The sequence below is a fragment of the Ostrinia nubilalis genome, chromosome 24, assembly GCF_963855985.1.
Source record: "Ostrinia nubilalis chromosome 24, ilOstNubi1.1, whole genome shotgun sequence".
Lineage (NCBI taxonomy): Eukaryota > Metazoa > Arthropoda > Insecta > Lepidoptera > Crambidae > Ostrinia > Ostrinia nubilalis.
In genome coordinates, this window is record NC_087111.1 from 2,067,628 (window position 1) to 2,083,830 (window position 16,203).

Below are 16,203 nucleotides of genomic sequence, written 5' to 3' on the forward strand. Positions count from 1 at the left end.
TCGCGGTGTTATCACTATTTTATTAGGTACTTCACGCGTAAGCTTTGCATTAAAATATAATTTCAATTAATTTCATAAATATACATTGTACAACGTCATCTTAGTCTATAAATTACACCATTAAAAGCTCCCTTATTGTTCAGTGACCATTATTGTTTAAAGAAATTGACTTTTCTATACAGGGTGTTATACTATAACGCTTTAGAATAAATCTGTTCTTAAAGTTCTTATACCACTTATTTACTTGCGTTTCTCTTTAATTTATTTATGTTTTTAGAACACCCTGTATTGATTTTTATGCCAGTTTAGAAACCAAAGATTCAAAAATCGAGCATTACATAATTGTGACAATTAATTCATGTATATTAAAAATATATTTTGCTATTATTCTATCAAATCCTGCAGGCTACAACCTTACAATTTTAACTCTAAAATAGTACCAAATATAAATGTGTTTACAAGCATTGATTATTGTAGTCACCATTATTAAAACCTTGTTGCCTCACCATAAGGTCGAAAATCAAAATGTCCACCTTTTCGTACTAAAGCACAGTGTACACTAAACTAAGAACAAATGGAGCTAAAGCCCGGTCTGTGAGCACGTAGAATTTTGTCCAATGACCCCTAGCCACCCATCCTTATCGCTCGCGCGTAATTATATTGCCTTCGCGACTGTGCGACGGGCACCCGCAGTGATTGTGCGAGCGCGATAGCAACATAATTACGCGCGAGCGATAAGTATGGGTAGCTTGGGGTCATTGGACAAAATTCTACGTGCTCACAGACCAGACTATACATGTTTAACATTCAACGAATTTTTCTATTCGATGATGAAGTATCCCAAATTTCATAATCTTCAAAATAGCATGCAATCTATTAATAAAATCGTACTGTACTTACAATTTTGGAATGGTGAAAGTTGATAATTACTGTGGTATTAAACCACAGAAGTACCACTTAACCCATTGAAGGGCTCTGTCCAACATATTGCTACCGTAATTTAAATCTAAGCTACATATCATAAGATCAAAGATAAAAAACATTTTTTTTTTAAATGCTGTGCCCTATAAAGGGTTGAAAATAAATACAAAGTTCACAATGCATGCTTTTGGTAGATTTGTTCATCTAGTCTTAGCTTTACATACCACATGGTTTAAACGAAAGAGACGTTCTATAAAGCCTTTCTATCCCTTTCTAATTTCTACATACGAGAGTGAGTTTCGACAGATGTAATACTTAAGAATATAAATACAAAGATTATAACAATGAATAAATAAGAATTAACAAACTAGCTAACTACAAAACAAGTTTAATGTAACCACCATTTTGTAATATTTAAGGCTGCAATTATACAACTGATTGAGTTAACTGCGCACCCAGCGGCCGTGACGTCACATCGTCGCTCTGGTACGGACGGGGTGAACGCGGGAAAGTTTTTTTTAATTTTTTTTATCCACAACGAGGAAGCTCTTGGCCTGTATCTCACCTGATGGTAAGTGATGATCAGGCCGAAGGTGGAAGCAAGCTTCACCCGGAATCCTCAACCTCGGAGAAACTGGCTATCTTACCTCCAACTACCGGAACACAACAATGCTGTTAACATTGTTGTTGTGGCGACAGACTCAGGTAAGATGGTGGTAGCTAACCAGGCGGATTTAGAAGTTTAAGTGTGCGGGAGAATAGCATTCCAACGAGATGCGCAGTTAGCTCGATCGGGTTGTACATTGTTTCATTTTTAAACAATTTAGAATAAGGTTTTCACAACAAAATAGACCATTGGTCTATGGTTTTGACTATCCATTCTTCTTCTTTTCGTGTCGACAACAAACCTACACAGTGTCAGCCCAAAACTCCGCCACAAGAGTGGCGTTGTCAGTAGCACTCATCAAATCCTCCTGACTATCCATGTAAAGCATTTTCGTTTTTAAGTCACAAATAAAACACTGCTTTTTGAGATTGTCCATTAATCCTTCAAGGCCCGCGAATCTAGACACAATAGATAATCAATTGTTATGACATTAATTAATGCCGTCTGGGACTCAAGCGGTTAATTACTAAATGTCTATAACATTCTTTTTATCTTGCAAAAATATCATTGAATCACCCGGTAAGCGAAATGTCGTGGGTTGTATTCTCACTTCTAAAGCCCGGTCTGTGAGCACGTAGAATTTTGTCTAATGACCCCAAGCTACCCATAGTACCCATCCTTGTCGCTCGCGCGTAATTATATTGCTGTCGCGACTGTGCGACGGGCGCCCGCAGTGAGTGTGCGAGCGCGATAGCAACATAATTACGCGCGAGCGATAAGGATGGGTAGCTTGGGGTCATTGGACAAAATTCTACGTGCTCACAGACCAGACTATAGCAGTAGATTTTTTTTAAAGAAACTAGTTCTTACAAAATACACGTGTTCACAATAGCGCAAAAAGCAAGTGACCTTACTACATCGTACGGAAGATGTCTCTCTACTACAAACGTTAAAAGAATATAATTTCTTACCCCGAAAAAGTTAGAATTCATCCTAATTAATTTTACCTAATGAACTTTTTAAAAGTTTGTACTAAAATCTTCTACAAATTCCTTTCATGGTAACTTTTTCATCTATTTCTAATTTAAATCCTAACTTGATGGTGACTTTTTAATGTTTAAACGTAGTTAAGTTTTTTTTTCTGATCTGCCGATTAAGGAAAGAAATTGTTTATTGCAGTAATTACTTTCATTCAGAAACATGTTTTCTCTCTATCGATTTACATTTAATTTTGTTTACCGAACGTGATGCCAACTATACGAAATCATTATATTTTTTTTATTCATACAATTTTAGTTATTTATAACAAGATCATTTTTCGAAAAATCATCAATCTCTGTCACAAATTTTGTCCAGACGTCAAAAGCTTCAATTTATTCTTGAAATTGAATCGAGTTTAAACTGTCACTTTGAAAGACTCTAAGGCCCAGAATACACGGTGAAACGCAATTGCAACGAAACTGCAACTGCTAGTTACTTTGAGTTGCATCTAAGTTTCTGCCAAAGCGTCCGTTGAGAGACCACACATGACGCGACCAGTTTGAAACTTTCAGTTTCATTCATCAGAATCATCAGAAAGTTGCAGTTTCGTTGCAGTTGCGTTTCACCGTCTGTTCTGGGCCTTACACAACACACTAACTTTGTTTTAACTGACTTTGCAAATAATGAACACCTTGCCTTATATTCAATTTCTAATAACACTGAACCCCGTTTTACCGACAAGCCCCTACCCCTAAGTAGGTATCCCTTAGCTAGAGACTATGTGGTTCCACGGGGTTGTTGAATATTGAGGGCAACATTTCACTGATTTCACCATACTAGATGTTACTTAATATTTTTAATGTTTATGGCATTGACTTGGTTTTAGAAGCCACAATTTCACAGGTGACATCTAAATATTGGCGAAATGCAATTTCCATTAATTTCTGTAGGGGATCCTTAAATTCAGGAGCTTGTCAGAGAAAACTGTCATAAAAGACCACAAAAAGTTTCACATTAAGCCGACAAGCATTGCGTCACATCACTCAAGCATCCCATTTCTTTACACAACTCCCTCAACCGGTCCAATTGAGATCCGCTAAAATTCGACTGCGTGGCCACCACACACAACATCCTACGATCCGAGAACGACATGGTCACCCCGTTTTGCTTTAAAAAGTCCCTAAAAATACCCCAAATATTTCCCCTCTCCCCGCATTTGTGGAAGCCTAGTTTTAGAATATGGTATGCTAGTGGGGAAGTCTTTCTGATGAACTGGTTTGAACTGGCTGAAACAAGTAAGGTTAAGAGGCAGTATGGTAAGAGTTCTAAGGATATCTTTCCTGTGAGTAAGTGGCAGAGGGCTTCGAAGATCCAGCCGCTTAGCACTGGCAGTTGGTCTTGAGTTACTGCTGTTTCGAATACCTGGGAAGAGAGAATTTTATTCATTTATATCGCAAGAGTAAACTATTTGCAGACGGCGTCAAATAGTTCGTGACTGAGTTCGATTCGTTCGACTGCGTTCGGGAATAAGGTTGTGTTGTCAACTTTTTGACCACTTTTTTTTGGGTGTCACTAACTTTTTGACGCTTACTGCACTGTAGTTATACGCACTTTAAAAAACATTAAAAAGTGACAGCCCTAGTGGTTTTTGTACTGGACTGGAGATCGTAAGTTCGATTCTCGCACAATAGATATATTTTGTGTGAACTGGTTGTATTAAATTGCTAAAATCTTACTCTTGTCACAATTAAACATCAACTATCAAAGACTTACAAATCAACTGAATAAAAATTCAATAAACACTTATCTGATTTTAGTATTCATATTGACAATACACTGTATGTAAAAAAACACCAGTGATCATTTTGTAACATCCAAAGTAAAAAACATACCTCAAAAACGATTTCAGCATTCAGCACCGAGCAGTCGATCCATCTGTCTCTCTCGCCCACTATCCCCACCTCTATCTTTTCGGTCTCTTTGCAACTCTCTATAAACTCTATGACCACTCTACTCAAAGTCGCTGCGGGTGGCAAAGTCTCTCTTAGGAAGTATTTGATGGTTGTAGAGACAATTTTCTTGCTCTCTCTCTCTTTGCATTGACGGAGGACTTTGTAGAGGAGGGTTATGCGTTCCATAGAGTTCATGAGGACGTCGGGATCCATGTTGGATACGTCAGATGTGAGTTTCGGACTGAGGAGTTTGCTATCCGCTGCGGGAGAAAAAACATTATTATCATCAGCAGGGTTTGGATAGGCGCACTATGAACCAAAAGCCCAATCTAGCTGGACAAAAAGGGTCATCGCATATCTTTCATTCGTTTAGCAAAAATGATAGCTTAATAACCAGAGGTAACGATTCAGTAATTATTTTTAGCAAATACCCTCTGATAATTAGTCGTAGTGGCGGTGACTCGAAGCGAGTTTTATTACGAGTGATTAAAACACACAAAAACAATAAAATTTCAGGACTATTCGATTATTTATTAGCTAGATAAGATTTAAAAGAGGTTATGGAGCGTTGTTTAAGAAACATTATAAAGAATTTAGTCAGATTAGCTCAAAATTAGGCGAAAAATGGGTTCAGTGTGGTAAAATTCGGGACGATTTTGTGACAAGGCCGATTGGTGTAAATGGCTGAATGGTGAAAACTTCAAATTTATAATAACACTTATTTTGCATCCATCTACGTCATCTTTAGAAAGTCAATCTACTTCAAGTCCTGGTCGCCCAAAGATTGACTTCGTCCAAGCCGCGTTCAAAACAAAAAGAAGACGCAACGAGTTGACGATTTATTTAAGTCCTGCAGTACCTACTGACGATTGGTAATGGCCGCCCAGGTATTGTTATCGTTTTATTTAATTTCCATTATTTATTAACCAGCTGTGCTCGCGTCTTTGTACGCGTGAAAATAATTTGAATAACATTTCCTGTTTTTGCAACATTTTTCTTTACTGCTCCACCCCTTTTGGCTGTAGGGTGTTATATCGCCTAATGTCTTTCTTGATAAATGGGCTATGCAACACAAAAATAATTTTACAAATCGGGCTGTAGCTTAGTTCATGAAATTATCGCGTTCAACTAAACAAACAAGGTCTTCAGCTTTGTAATTTTCAGTATAGAAAGCCATCTTTAAAAGTAATTAGGCTTAGATTTAGCATTATACCTTAGTACTTTTATAGGACTAATGCAAAGATGTTAAAATATCAAGCACCAGTATAAAAACATAAAATTTACCTTAACTGATAAGTCCAGTTAAACTAGACCTACATACACGTACAAAATGTTTAATAAAGAGGGTCAGCTTATACTGGATTATTGTTTTATCATAATTAAAAGCTTTCTGTTCTTTTTTTTAACATATTATATCAAAGTAAGAGTTTTTAAAGCATTTAGTACCTATTCCAAGCCTAAAATAATTTTGTCCAGCTAGATTGGCCTTTTGGTTCACAGTGAGGCGCCGTGATAAAATCTTATCGACGATTTTAGGCGACAAATGTATGGGCTATTGGGCTTATCGCGTAAAATAAAGTGGCGCGATAAAAGCTTATCACAGCGCTCATTCTAGGCCTACAGATCATCATTTATTTAGTCTCTACTACAGGGCATGAGTCCTGACATCCTGAATGGTAGCCAGATGGGTTGGAGAGTCCAATACCGAGGGGTACCGTTTTACCTCACTGGTGAATATGGTCTTGTCACTTACTAGTGTCTAAGACAGTGGCGTCAACTAGTGAGCACTAAAACAGTAGTCTTATACAATTTTTTTGAAAACAATATTAGCAATTTGTAAATAAAACTTACAAATGCTTGCATTAAGAGTGGTTTCACTACTGTAGTCAAGCAGCAGCGGGGATCGAACCCGCGTTCCTCGGACCACGAATCGGCAAGCAACTTTCACAGTTCGGTTATCATCGCTTCAAATTCAAACACGAAATTAGCTTTCGAAGTGTAAAGTTCAATAATTATAAAAACTTTAAAAAAAGGTCCAAACATTAAAAAAAAATGTAAAGGGTTAAACGCTCACCTGTAAAAAGATGCACCAACAATATCTGTATCGCGTGGTGCTCGCAGTAGCTCTTCATGTTATCCAAAAGTTTCTCTATGACTGAGTTCTTCAAGTCTTTGGGTAGCACTTGTTGGCGAATCGTTGTTGTTATACCCTGAAGCAACATTTACATTTAGCACAGAAAACACCAAATCAAAATATACAATTTTATTGCAAAATAACACCTATTATAACCACACAAACTCACAGTGTTTAGTTTGATGTGTTCTGAACATAAAATCGCCGAAATTATTTTAGTGTTACATTTTTTTCTTGTTCAGAATCGATGAGAGACATGTTCTTCCATCCATCCAGTCTACACTGGTGTTTATTTGAGTATAATCAACAAAAGGGTAGTAGTAACCTAGTGGTCAACTAGCTGGTAAAAAGCTACTCTTACATTGATTTAGTAGGGCAAAAGGTATCTATAATGTCATTACATATTTCTCATATTAAAGTTTTTAACGTAATTCAAATTCAAATAGTTTTTCAGTCCATAGGCCCTTTCCAGGGCACTTATACACGTCCCAAATATAGCTTGCTTCTACCACTTCGGGACAACATATGGGCTGATGCTGAGAAGAGTGGGCTGGTAATGAATTTGTGCAATAAGAAACGAGCTTTTTTTTAAATAAAATACGTACCCTGACTACCAGATCCGTGCAATAATGCCTCGGGTGTAGCAACACGAAGTCCACGGCCATGTTGATTAAGTCAGGGTGACCCAATTCAATAAGCGTGAACAGCACCGTCCAGTATAGGCTTTGTTCGTATAGAGATATTCTGAAAGATAATAGTTTCAATTAATTGAAAGGGAAAAGGCTGAATTCCTCTCAAAAATGATTTGGAATATACTAGTATGTATCTTTTTTATTTTATTTCATTGTATAGATTCTTATTTTTACATTGCACTGGGTATCTAGTCATTAACCTCCTAAGACCCCGCGTACAAAATTTTGCACAAAATAAAATACCTCTGTCAGTCACAGCTTTGTAATAATGTTTTAGTCGTAACGGCTCACTGTGCAATTTTTTGTACATATTCTTGAAAGTCTTCTATTGTTTTTTCGAATCATCCCGCGACTAGTTTTACTAAAAATGACTTGATTGGTCTATATTGCCTATGGCATCAATGCTGCCAACCAAAAAAAAGTCTGGGTCTTAGGAGGTTAGAATAAGCAAAGATCAATATGAAACTGAGCAAACAAAAACTTTTTTCAAAAATACAAATTTTACATAGAAGATATTCAGACAAATGCAATCTGACAGATACGTGCACGAAAATGTTTTTATGGTGGGAGGATCGAGCTCGAAATGACTCATACTGTCAGGTAGGCGAACCACCAGGCAGACTGTTAAATTCAAATTCTTTATTGCTCCAATGTTGGTATTCGTCAATTCGATGCGACAGTTTTGACAATTCTTACGCCGCTTCTCTGTCGCTCGTATCACAAAATCTCACTTCGTCTCCGCTTTAGTCGCAAATGACCATGATACTCTGATGGGCAGGGCACATAGTACGCAGAACTGACGACCGATGGGGCAGCAAGGTTCTGGAGTGGAGGCCGCGTACCGGAAAACGCAGCGTGGGACGTCCACCTACAAGGTGGACCGACGATATCGTAAAGTTAGCAGGAAGGCGCTGGACGCAGGCCGCTACCAACCGGGCAACATGGAAAGCATTGGGGGAGGCCTATGTTCAGCAGTGAATGCCGCCTGTGTGGTCTAGTGGTAAGACCACCTGCTTCAGACGCAGAGGTCCCGGGTTCGATTCCCAGTGGGGGCAGATTTTTCAGTTCGGTTTGGTTGGTGGTAGTGCTTGTTCTAAGTCCGCCTGGCTAGCTACCATCATCTTACCCAAGTCTATCGCCATAACAACAATGTTACCAGCATTGTTGTGTTCCGGCAGTTAGAGGTAAGATAGCCAGTTCCTCCGTGGTTGAGGATTCCGGGTGAAGCTCGCTTCCACCTTCGGCCTGATCGTCACTTACCATCAGGTGAGATACAGGCAAAAAGCTTCCTCGTTGTGGATAAAAAAAAATACTATGATACTTACTTCGCATTCGGTGCCAGGTAATGCCTAACCGCGACCGATAGCTGGGCGAGCAATTCTTTATGCGACGCGCCTTGTAACCGCCCACCCGAGGCTTGTAGCAGGCAGCCTTGAAGAGCCGCGTGTCTTAGCGGCGCGTACGACGATGATAGAGACTTGATCAGCTTCTGGTGGACTGTTGATAACTCCTGTGGACGATAGGGATGATGACTGGGATGAAAATCGAAATTCTATTCAATCCGTCCGTCCGTGGGCAGGCCTCCTACTAGGTGGACCGACGATCTGGTAAAGGTCGCGGGAAGAGCCTGGATGCGGGCAGCGCAGGACCGTTAATTGTGGAAAACCTTGGGGGAGGCCTTTGTCCAGCAGTGGACGTCATTTGGCTGAAAAAAGAAAAGAAGAAAAATTCAATCCGTCAGACAGATAATAAAAAAATTATGGACACATATTTTTTAATTTTTTTCATAATCGAGACATTATTATATTGAGTTGAAATGTCGCATGACGTCAATTTGAGTAAAAAATCTACTCAAGCGTGACGCGCCATTTCAACTCGATGTAGCACTGTTATTATTTAATTATGAAAGAAAATAAAAAATATTAAGTAATATTTTCTAATTATCTGTCTGACGGACAAATAATTTAAATTTTGTCATCTAGCCTATTTTAAGGGTTTATTCATCTCTATGAAAATATAATAAAAAACTTTTTACATCCTACCACAGTGTCACTCTTGAATCTGTGGTAGGGTGTAAAAAGAGTTTTTTTTTTCATAAGTGGCATCGACCAAATTGACTGATTTCTTTAGGAGAAAAGTGCACGCACGTCCATACTGTGTGAAGATAGAGAAAGCGGGCGCGCAGTTGTAGCTATAGGAACAGGTTAAATCCCCTGTTGATCACACGATCTCCAAAGTGGGCGTAAGTAGCCAATCAGTACTTGACATAATATTCAGTCTACACACTAAGCCTGCCGACTCGCCAACATAAGTCGTCAACTTCGCGTTTTGTTAACGTTGAAACACTTTATAGGCCACTGTCAAGCGACAATGTGACACACGACGCGCGTTGTATTTCTCGAGTGTCAGCAGGTAAATGAACTCAACACGTGCAAGTCGTAGACATGCCGCTGAAATGGTGCCAAAAGGCGTCGATTCTTTTGAAATAAGCAGCCGACACCAAGTGACAGGATTTGGTGTATATAGACTCCGCATGGGTTCACATAACATACCTGTATCGGCGAGGCGACGTCAGTTTCGGCGTCGACATCTGCTGTGAGGGCAGCGAGACACAGCGATAACGCGTGCAATAATGCCCGGGCCGCACAACTGTACTGGGCAAGCGACGCGTGCGCTGCTCCTAGTGAAATTAAATAAATAACCATACAAATAGGTGAAGTGCTTGTAGCTAAATGACCGCACCATTTTGGTAACTATCACTCAAATTGAGCAACCTACGTATCATGGCCCGTAATAAAAATGAGGGTTTTCGCGAATGAAAGATCCGCTAGATGGCGGGACGTGGATGTGGGGTCTGACTGCTGCGTGATTGGTGGATTTTGACATATCTGTCAATGTCATGTCAAAAATAACCAATCATGCAGCATTTGGACCTCGCGTCTACGTATTGCCATCTGGCGGATTTTTCATTCGCGAAAACCCTCATTAAATTGAATTGAAATGGATTCTGAGTTTCATTTATCTCAAGCATCTCAAGTTGGTTGCTAATATCATTAAGTTAGGTTGTTAATATCATTGTTAAAACTTAGTCTTCTGAGTTAACACCGCCATAAGACTCTTGTCTATGGCGGTGTGACGACGTTTGGCAGTAAAGTTGGCCACTAGTCTTAGAGTAGGCGCACACCGTTGATTTTTAGTTGGCCGATAGTTGTGCCCGATTTTAATTTGTATGAAGAATCGGCCAAATCGAATCGGCGTAGTGTGCGCACTCCCATACATGCCCATACTGATCAACTGCCCGACTGAACTATCGGCCGTCGAAAAATCAACGGTGTGCGCCTACTCTTACACCAATCCTCCAAAAATCCTGGAACCCCTGGGTAGAGTATCGCGTAAATCACTTGGAGGGTTTGCCTGTGCACGTCCACTGAAGAGCACAAGCAAAACCCTTGATACTATAAAAAAAAACCCAGGATTAGCAACCAGTAAAAACTAAGTTCCGACCGTAGTAAGGACCGACGACATCGTAAAGGTAGCAGGGAAGCGCTGGACGCAGGCTGCTACCAATCGATCAACATGGAAAGCCACGATATTATAGCCACGATAGCCGAGCGGTGAAGGGACTGGCCGACTCGAGATCCGAGGAACGCGGGTCCGAATCCCACCGCCGCTCGACTATTGTGGTGAGCCCACTCGTAACACAAGCTTATTTAGCTTAGTGTTTTGCATTAATAAATAAATAAATAAATAAATAAATAAACACGAGGGGCTATTGTATCGCCTAAATTACTAATAATCTTTAAAAAAAAAAGCATTGGGGGAGGCCTATGTTCAGCAGTGGACGTCCTATGGCTGAAATGATGATGAATGATGAAAAACGAAGTTAATAGAGAGTATGTCAATGAGGGCTATCGTTTTTATACTTAACAGTTGGCACCCCTGGCGATTGACAGGACCTTACTCTACAGTGGCGCCATCTTGATGAGTGAAATGCGATAGTCCTCCTACCACTTTAGCGCTCACCAGTTGGTGCCACTGTCTTCGCTACTAGCAAGTGACAGGACCTTACTCTACAGTGGCGCTAACTGGTGAGCGCTAAAACGATAGCCCTCATTGACTAAGGTGTCTATCTTCTGGAATAATTTACGCTGATAAAGCCACCACTACACTACAGAAGCATCCACAAACCTGTAGCAGAGGCCACGAGAGTGCCCGCCCACCACCATTGGGCGGGCGTTGAGAAAGCACCCGCCGATGCTACATTGGCTATAGACTACAAAAGCTAGATGGGAATCAACAGTGCTACTAAGAAACGCTATTTAGGTTGATTCGGGTCTATCCGCCACCATTGCTAATGCTGCCATCTCGCTTTGCGTGAGAGGTATATAATGGCAACATTCGAAACTACGGATAACGTTTTTCGGAGTAAGTCAGCTAATCTGGGGTATACGATTCAAAATCAAATCAAAATCAAAAATATTTATTCAGTTTAGACCACAAGTGGCACTTATGAACGTCAAAATATTATTGTAGAAAATAATAAAAAAAGAAAAGGTAGCCCTTATGGGACACTTTACATGTCTCCTTATCTTTTGGGCCCTACCAGCGCTTCATTGGTATCCACAGCTACTCATTGGTATCCACAGCACTATAAATAGTAATAAGTTACAAACCTGTAGCAGAGGCCACGAGAGTGCCTGCCCACCACCATTGGGCGGGCGTTGAGAAAGCCCCTGCTGACGCCACGTTGGCTATAGACGATAGTAACGCCACTCGTGCACAAGTGCCTGTAGGCGCCTGTAACAATTAATTAATTATTTATGGGCTGTTTTCAATGAGGGCTATCGTTTTTATACTTAACAGTTGGCACCCCTGGCGATTGACAGGACCTTACTCTACAGTGGCGCCATCTTGATGAGTGCAATTGCGATAGTCCTCCTACCACTTTAGCGCTCACCAGTTGGTGCCACTGTCTTCGCTACTAGCAAGTGACAGGACCTTACTCTACAGTGGCGCTAACTGGTGAGCGCTAAAACGATAGCCCTCATTGCCAGATATATACTCGGCACATCAAACATTTTCGTTGCAAAATACCTTGTATTACAACCACATAAGATCCTACAGTGTTTAGCATGATAATGCTGTCGTCTGTTCACCACATAAAACTGACAATTAAAAAAAGTTCAAGCTCGAAACAGCACAATTTAACATTCATATAAATAATAAGTTTGGAATTTTAACAATGGCATATCCGGCTCGAAGGACCATGTAGCACCATAATCTTTGCAGGCGCCAGTGAGCGAGCACTAAGTTACAAACTAAAGTCAAAGCTGGTTTACGCAAATATTTTCAAGTATTTGCAGGTTCAAATACCGCTGGTGATAATATCCGCCAATGTAATTATGTTATCTTATTTCTGGAAGTTTTATAATTTAATTTTCTCTTACTTTTGGCTCCAACATCTGTGAAGTCACGTCCATTAGTAGTTGCAGGCAGCTGTTCACGTCAATGTCTTTGTTCCTCTTCAACCTTTTTAGCTCTTGACGCACTTTGAAGGATGCTTGGTTGGTTATACCTGTAGCAAAAATATTACCACAAGTTGTAGAACTATCACCACTCTTATTTATTAACTACTAAAGTTAATATATTTTATTTAACTAATCCGTGTTTGATTCCTAATTTAACGGACGAACGACCGCAACAGGCCCGACCAATCAAGGACAGCCTATCGACATCAGACTATTTAATGTACTGCAGTTTGTAATTTAATAGTTTCACTTCGAACGACTGTAATAATATTGAAAAGATTTGCGTTCAATTATAATATAAGAAGAGTTGTTTCGAATCTTCCGAAAATCTGTCTCAGCAGTACTATACTATCTCTAATCTGACGGTACTTTAATAAATTAAATGGTACCACAACATAACGTAAATGTACGTTACTTACCAGCAGCAGCTTTAAGATACTCCATGCTAAGCTGCGCATAGTGGTGCCCTTCATACCCATCGTTGATCAGTGGTATCCTTTCCAAGTTCACTTCATCGAAGATCTTGTATGCCGATGTGCCGACCAAGATGTTCCGGAGACGTTGCATTCTGTTGACAAAAACAGCTGTTATAGTATAACAAAAACTGTTTAAGTTTGAGTCGGAATAACACATGAAAGACCCTCCCTCCCTGTACGAGCTATCGTACATTATTACTTGCACATTTCCTTTTTATATAGTTAAATCATTTATTGCTAAGTAGGCGTTAAACACTTTACGTATAAGTTTTAATTCACGCATGTAGAATCACTCAGTAATAAATCAGTGTATGAGCAGCACTCAAACGGGTCGGTTTTATTTAGCACTCTTCGGAGTAACCCATCCCTCATCAGCAAGCATAGCATAGCAACTATTACACTCCCTCTCTCTCTCTATCGTCTCTCTCTCCCACTCAACACCGGAACTCCTTACGGTGAGGTAGGCACGCTTGGGCACGTATAGAGCGTTTTGTATGTGTCATACGTCGCGTTCCGTTGCTCAGCTAGGGTCACGGCCGACTTAGAACACCGCCTCAGTAACTTATTCGCTAGACCTCTGGGCGCACCTAGGCACGCGTAACGCGCGCCTCACGCGCGGCTCTCTCTCTTCCACGCGTGGATCTATCCCACTAATGGCTCTCTCTACCACGCGTGGCTCTATCTCTCTCTCCCCCCCCCCCTCTTTCTCTCTCTCGCCCCCAGCACTCACCCGCTAGTAGTGTTGTGCGCGCGCCTGGGCACATGCAGCCTTGTATTGCTCCCTCTCTCTCGCTATCACTCACAACACCACTAGCGGGTCTAGGTCTCTCTCTCTCGTTCGGTTGCCGCAGCGCTCCCTATCTCTCTCTCTCTCTTGTGAAGCCTTAGCTACTCACCCGCTAGCTGCAGTAGTCCTTTGCCCGTGCCTGGGTACGTTCAGCGCGCCTCACTTTCTCTCTCCCTCTACCCCTCCCCCCTATCTCTCTCACTCACCCGCTAGTAGTATTATGAGCGCGTCTGGGCACGTGTAGCGCGCGGCCCCTGGGCGCGGGCGCGGCGCCCCGTAATAACTGCGCCAGGCCCCGCACGGCCCAGTGCGGCCCGTTGCCTTGTAACACTCCCTCTCTCTCCCTCTCACTCAGCTGCAGGGCTCCCTGTCTCTCTCTTGCTCAGCACCAGCACTGCTTTAGTTACTTAATACTAGTAGAGGCATTAGGTTCGCTCTGATATCACTGACGCGTGCTAAATACACTGCATTCAATGAAGCTTAGTTACTCACCACCTGCTGGTTGCCTTGTAGCCTCTCTCTCTCGCTCGGTCCCAACACTGCCTTAGTTACTTCTTACTAGTGGAGACATTATTAGGCTCGCTGAGATATCACTTTGACGCGCGCTAAATACGCTTTGCTTTCGACGAAGCTTTAGTTACTCACCCGCTAGTAAGATGGGCGCACCTGGCCACGTGCAGCGTGCGTCCCACGCGTAGAAGGCAGAGAGCCAAGCGCTCTCTCTCTCCCACTAGTGGCTCTTATCTCCCACGCATGGTTCTCTCTCCCAGGCGGGGTCTCTGTCTCACGCGAAGCACTCTCTCCCACGCGTGGCTCTCTCTCTCTCTCACGCATGGCTTTCTCTCCCTCCCTTCTCCCTCACTCATTCAGCTCAGCATCGTACTCACCCGCTAGTAATACTGTGCGCGCGTCAGTCACTCAGCTCAGTTTAGTACTCACCCGCTAGTAGTATTATGAGCGCGTCTAGGCACGTGCAACGCGCGGCCCCTGGGCGCGGGCGCGGCGCCGCGTAGTAACTGCGCCAGGCCCCGCACGTCCCAGTGCGGCCCGTTGCCTTGTAATGCACCCTCTCTCTCTCTCGCTCACAAGGCTACAGCGCTCCCTCTTTCTCACTCACTCAGCTGCAGTGCTCTCTCTCTCTCTCTCTCTCGCTCGGCCTCAACACTGCCTTAGTTACTTATTAATAGTAGATGCATTAGGTTCGCTCTGATATCACTTTGATGCGCGCATACACTACATTCGATGAAGCTTTAATTACTCAGCACTTTCTGGTGACATGGGTGCACCTGCTGCCTCTCTCTCTTTATCCCTCTCTCTCGTGAAGCCTAAGCTACTCACCTGCTAGCTAGTGGTCCTTTGTCCGCGACTGGATAATTAGTTACTTATTATTACTAGTGGAGGCATTAGGCTCGTTGAGATATCACTTTGACGCGCGCTGAATACGCATTGCGTTCAAAGAAGCTTTAGTTACTCACCCGCTAGTAAGATGGACGCACCTGGCCACGTGCAGCGCACGTCCCACGCATGGTTCTCTCTCCCAGGCGGGGTCTCTCTCCCACGCGTGGCTCTCTCTCTCTCTCACACATGGCTTTCTCTCCCTCCCTTCTCTCTCACTCATTCAGCTCAGCATCGTACTCACCCGCTAGTAGTATTATGAGCGCGTCTGGGCACGTGTAGCGCGCGGCCCCTGGGCGCGGGCGCGGCGCCGCGTAGCAACTGCGCCAGGCCCCGCACGGCCCAGTGCGGCCCGTTGCCTTGTAATGCTCCCTCTCTCTCAGCCTCGGTCTTAGTTACTTAGAACTAGGGGAGGCATTTGGATCTCTCTGATTGACGTTCGATGTAGCCTTAGTTACTTACAATCCGCTAGTGGGACCACTCCCTCACTCTTTCCACGTCGCGTTCTGTCACTCACCTAGGATCACGGCTGACTTAGAACACGCCTCAGTAACTTACTCGCTAGTAGACCTCTGGGCGCACCTAGGCACGCGTAACGCGCGCCCCACGCGCGGCTTTCTCTGTCTCCCACGCGTGGATCTCTCTCCCACACGTAGCTCTCTCTCTGCCTCTCGTGGCTCTGTCTCTCTCTCCCCCTCTCTTTCTCTCTCATTTCACGCTCTCATCCCCC

The 16,203-nt window shown here is 42.4% G+C and overlaps 1 protein-coding gene across 1 annotated transcript in view; it reads right to left on the reverse strand.

Annotated features, from left to right (window-relative positions):
- Positions 1-16,203, reverse strand: part of LOC135083633 (huntingtin) — an 87,707-nt gene continuing 71,504 nt past the window's right edge. The window contains exons 37-45 of the mRNA XM_063978336.1: positions 13,235-13,383; positions 12,735-12,862; positions 11,961-12,084; positions 9,840-9,967; positions 8,613-8,797; positions 7,201-7,339; positions 6,536-6,671; positions 4,402-4,721; positions 1-3,931 (exon numbers count right to left, since the gene is read on the reverse strand). Coding sequence (XP_063834406.1) covers positions 3,524-3,931; positions 4,402-4,721; positions 6,536-6,671; positions 7,201-7,339; positions 8,613-8,797; positions 9,840-9,967; positions 11,961-12,084; positions 12,735-12,862; positions 13,235-13,383 — 1,717 coding nt within the window. The 3' untranslated portion in view covers positions 1-3,523. The remainder of the gene's footprint in view (positions 3,932-4,401; positions 4,722-6,535; positions 6,672-7,200; positions 7,340-8,612; positions 8,798-9,839; positions 9,968-11,960; positions 12,085-12,734; positions 12,863-13,234; positions 13,384-16,203) is intronic.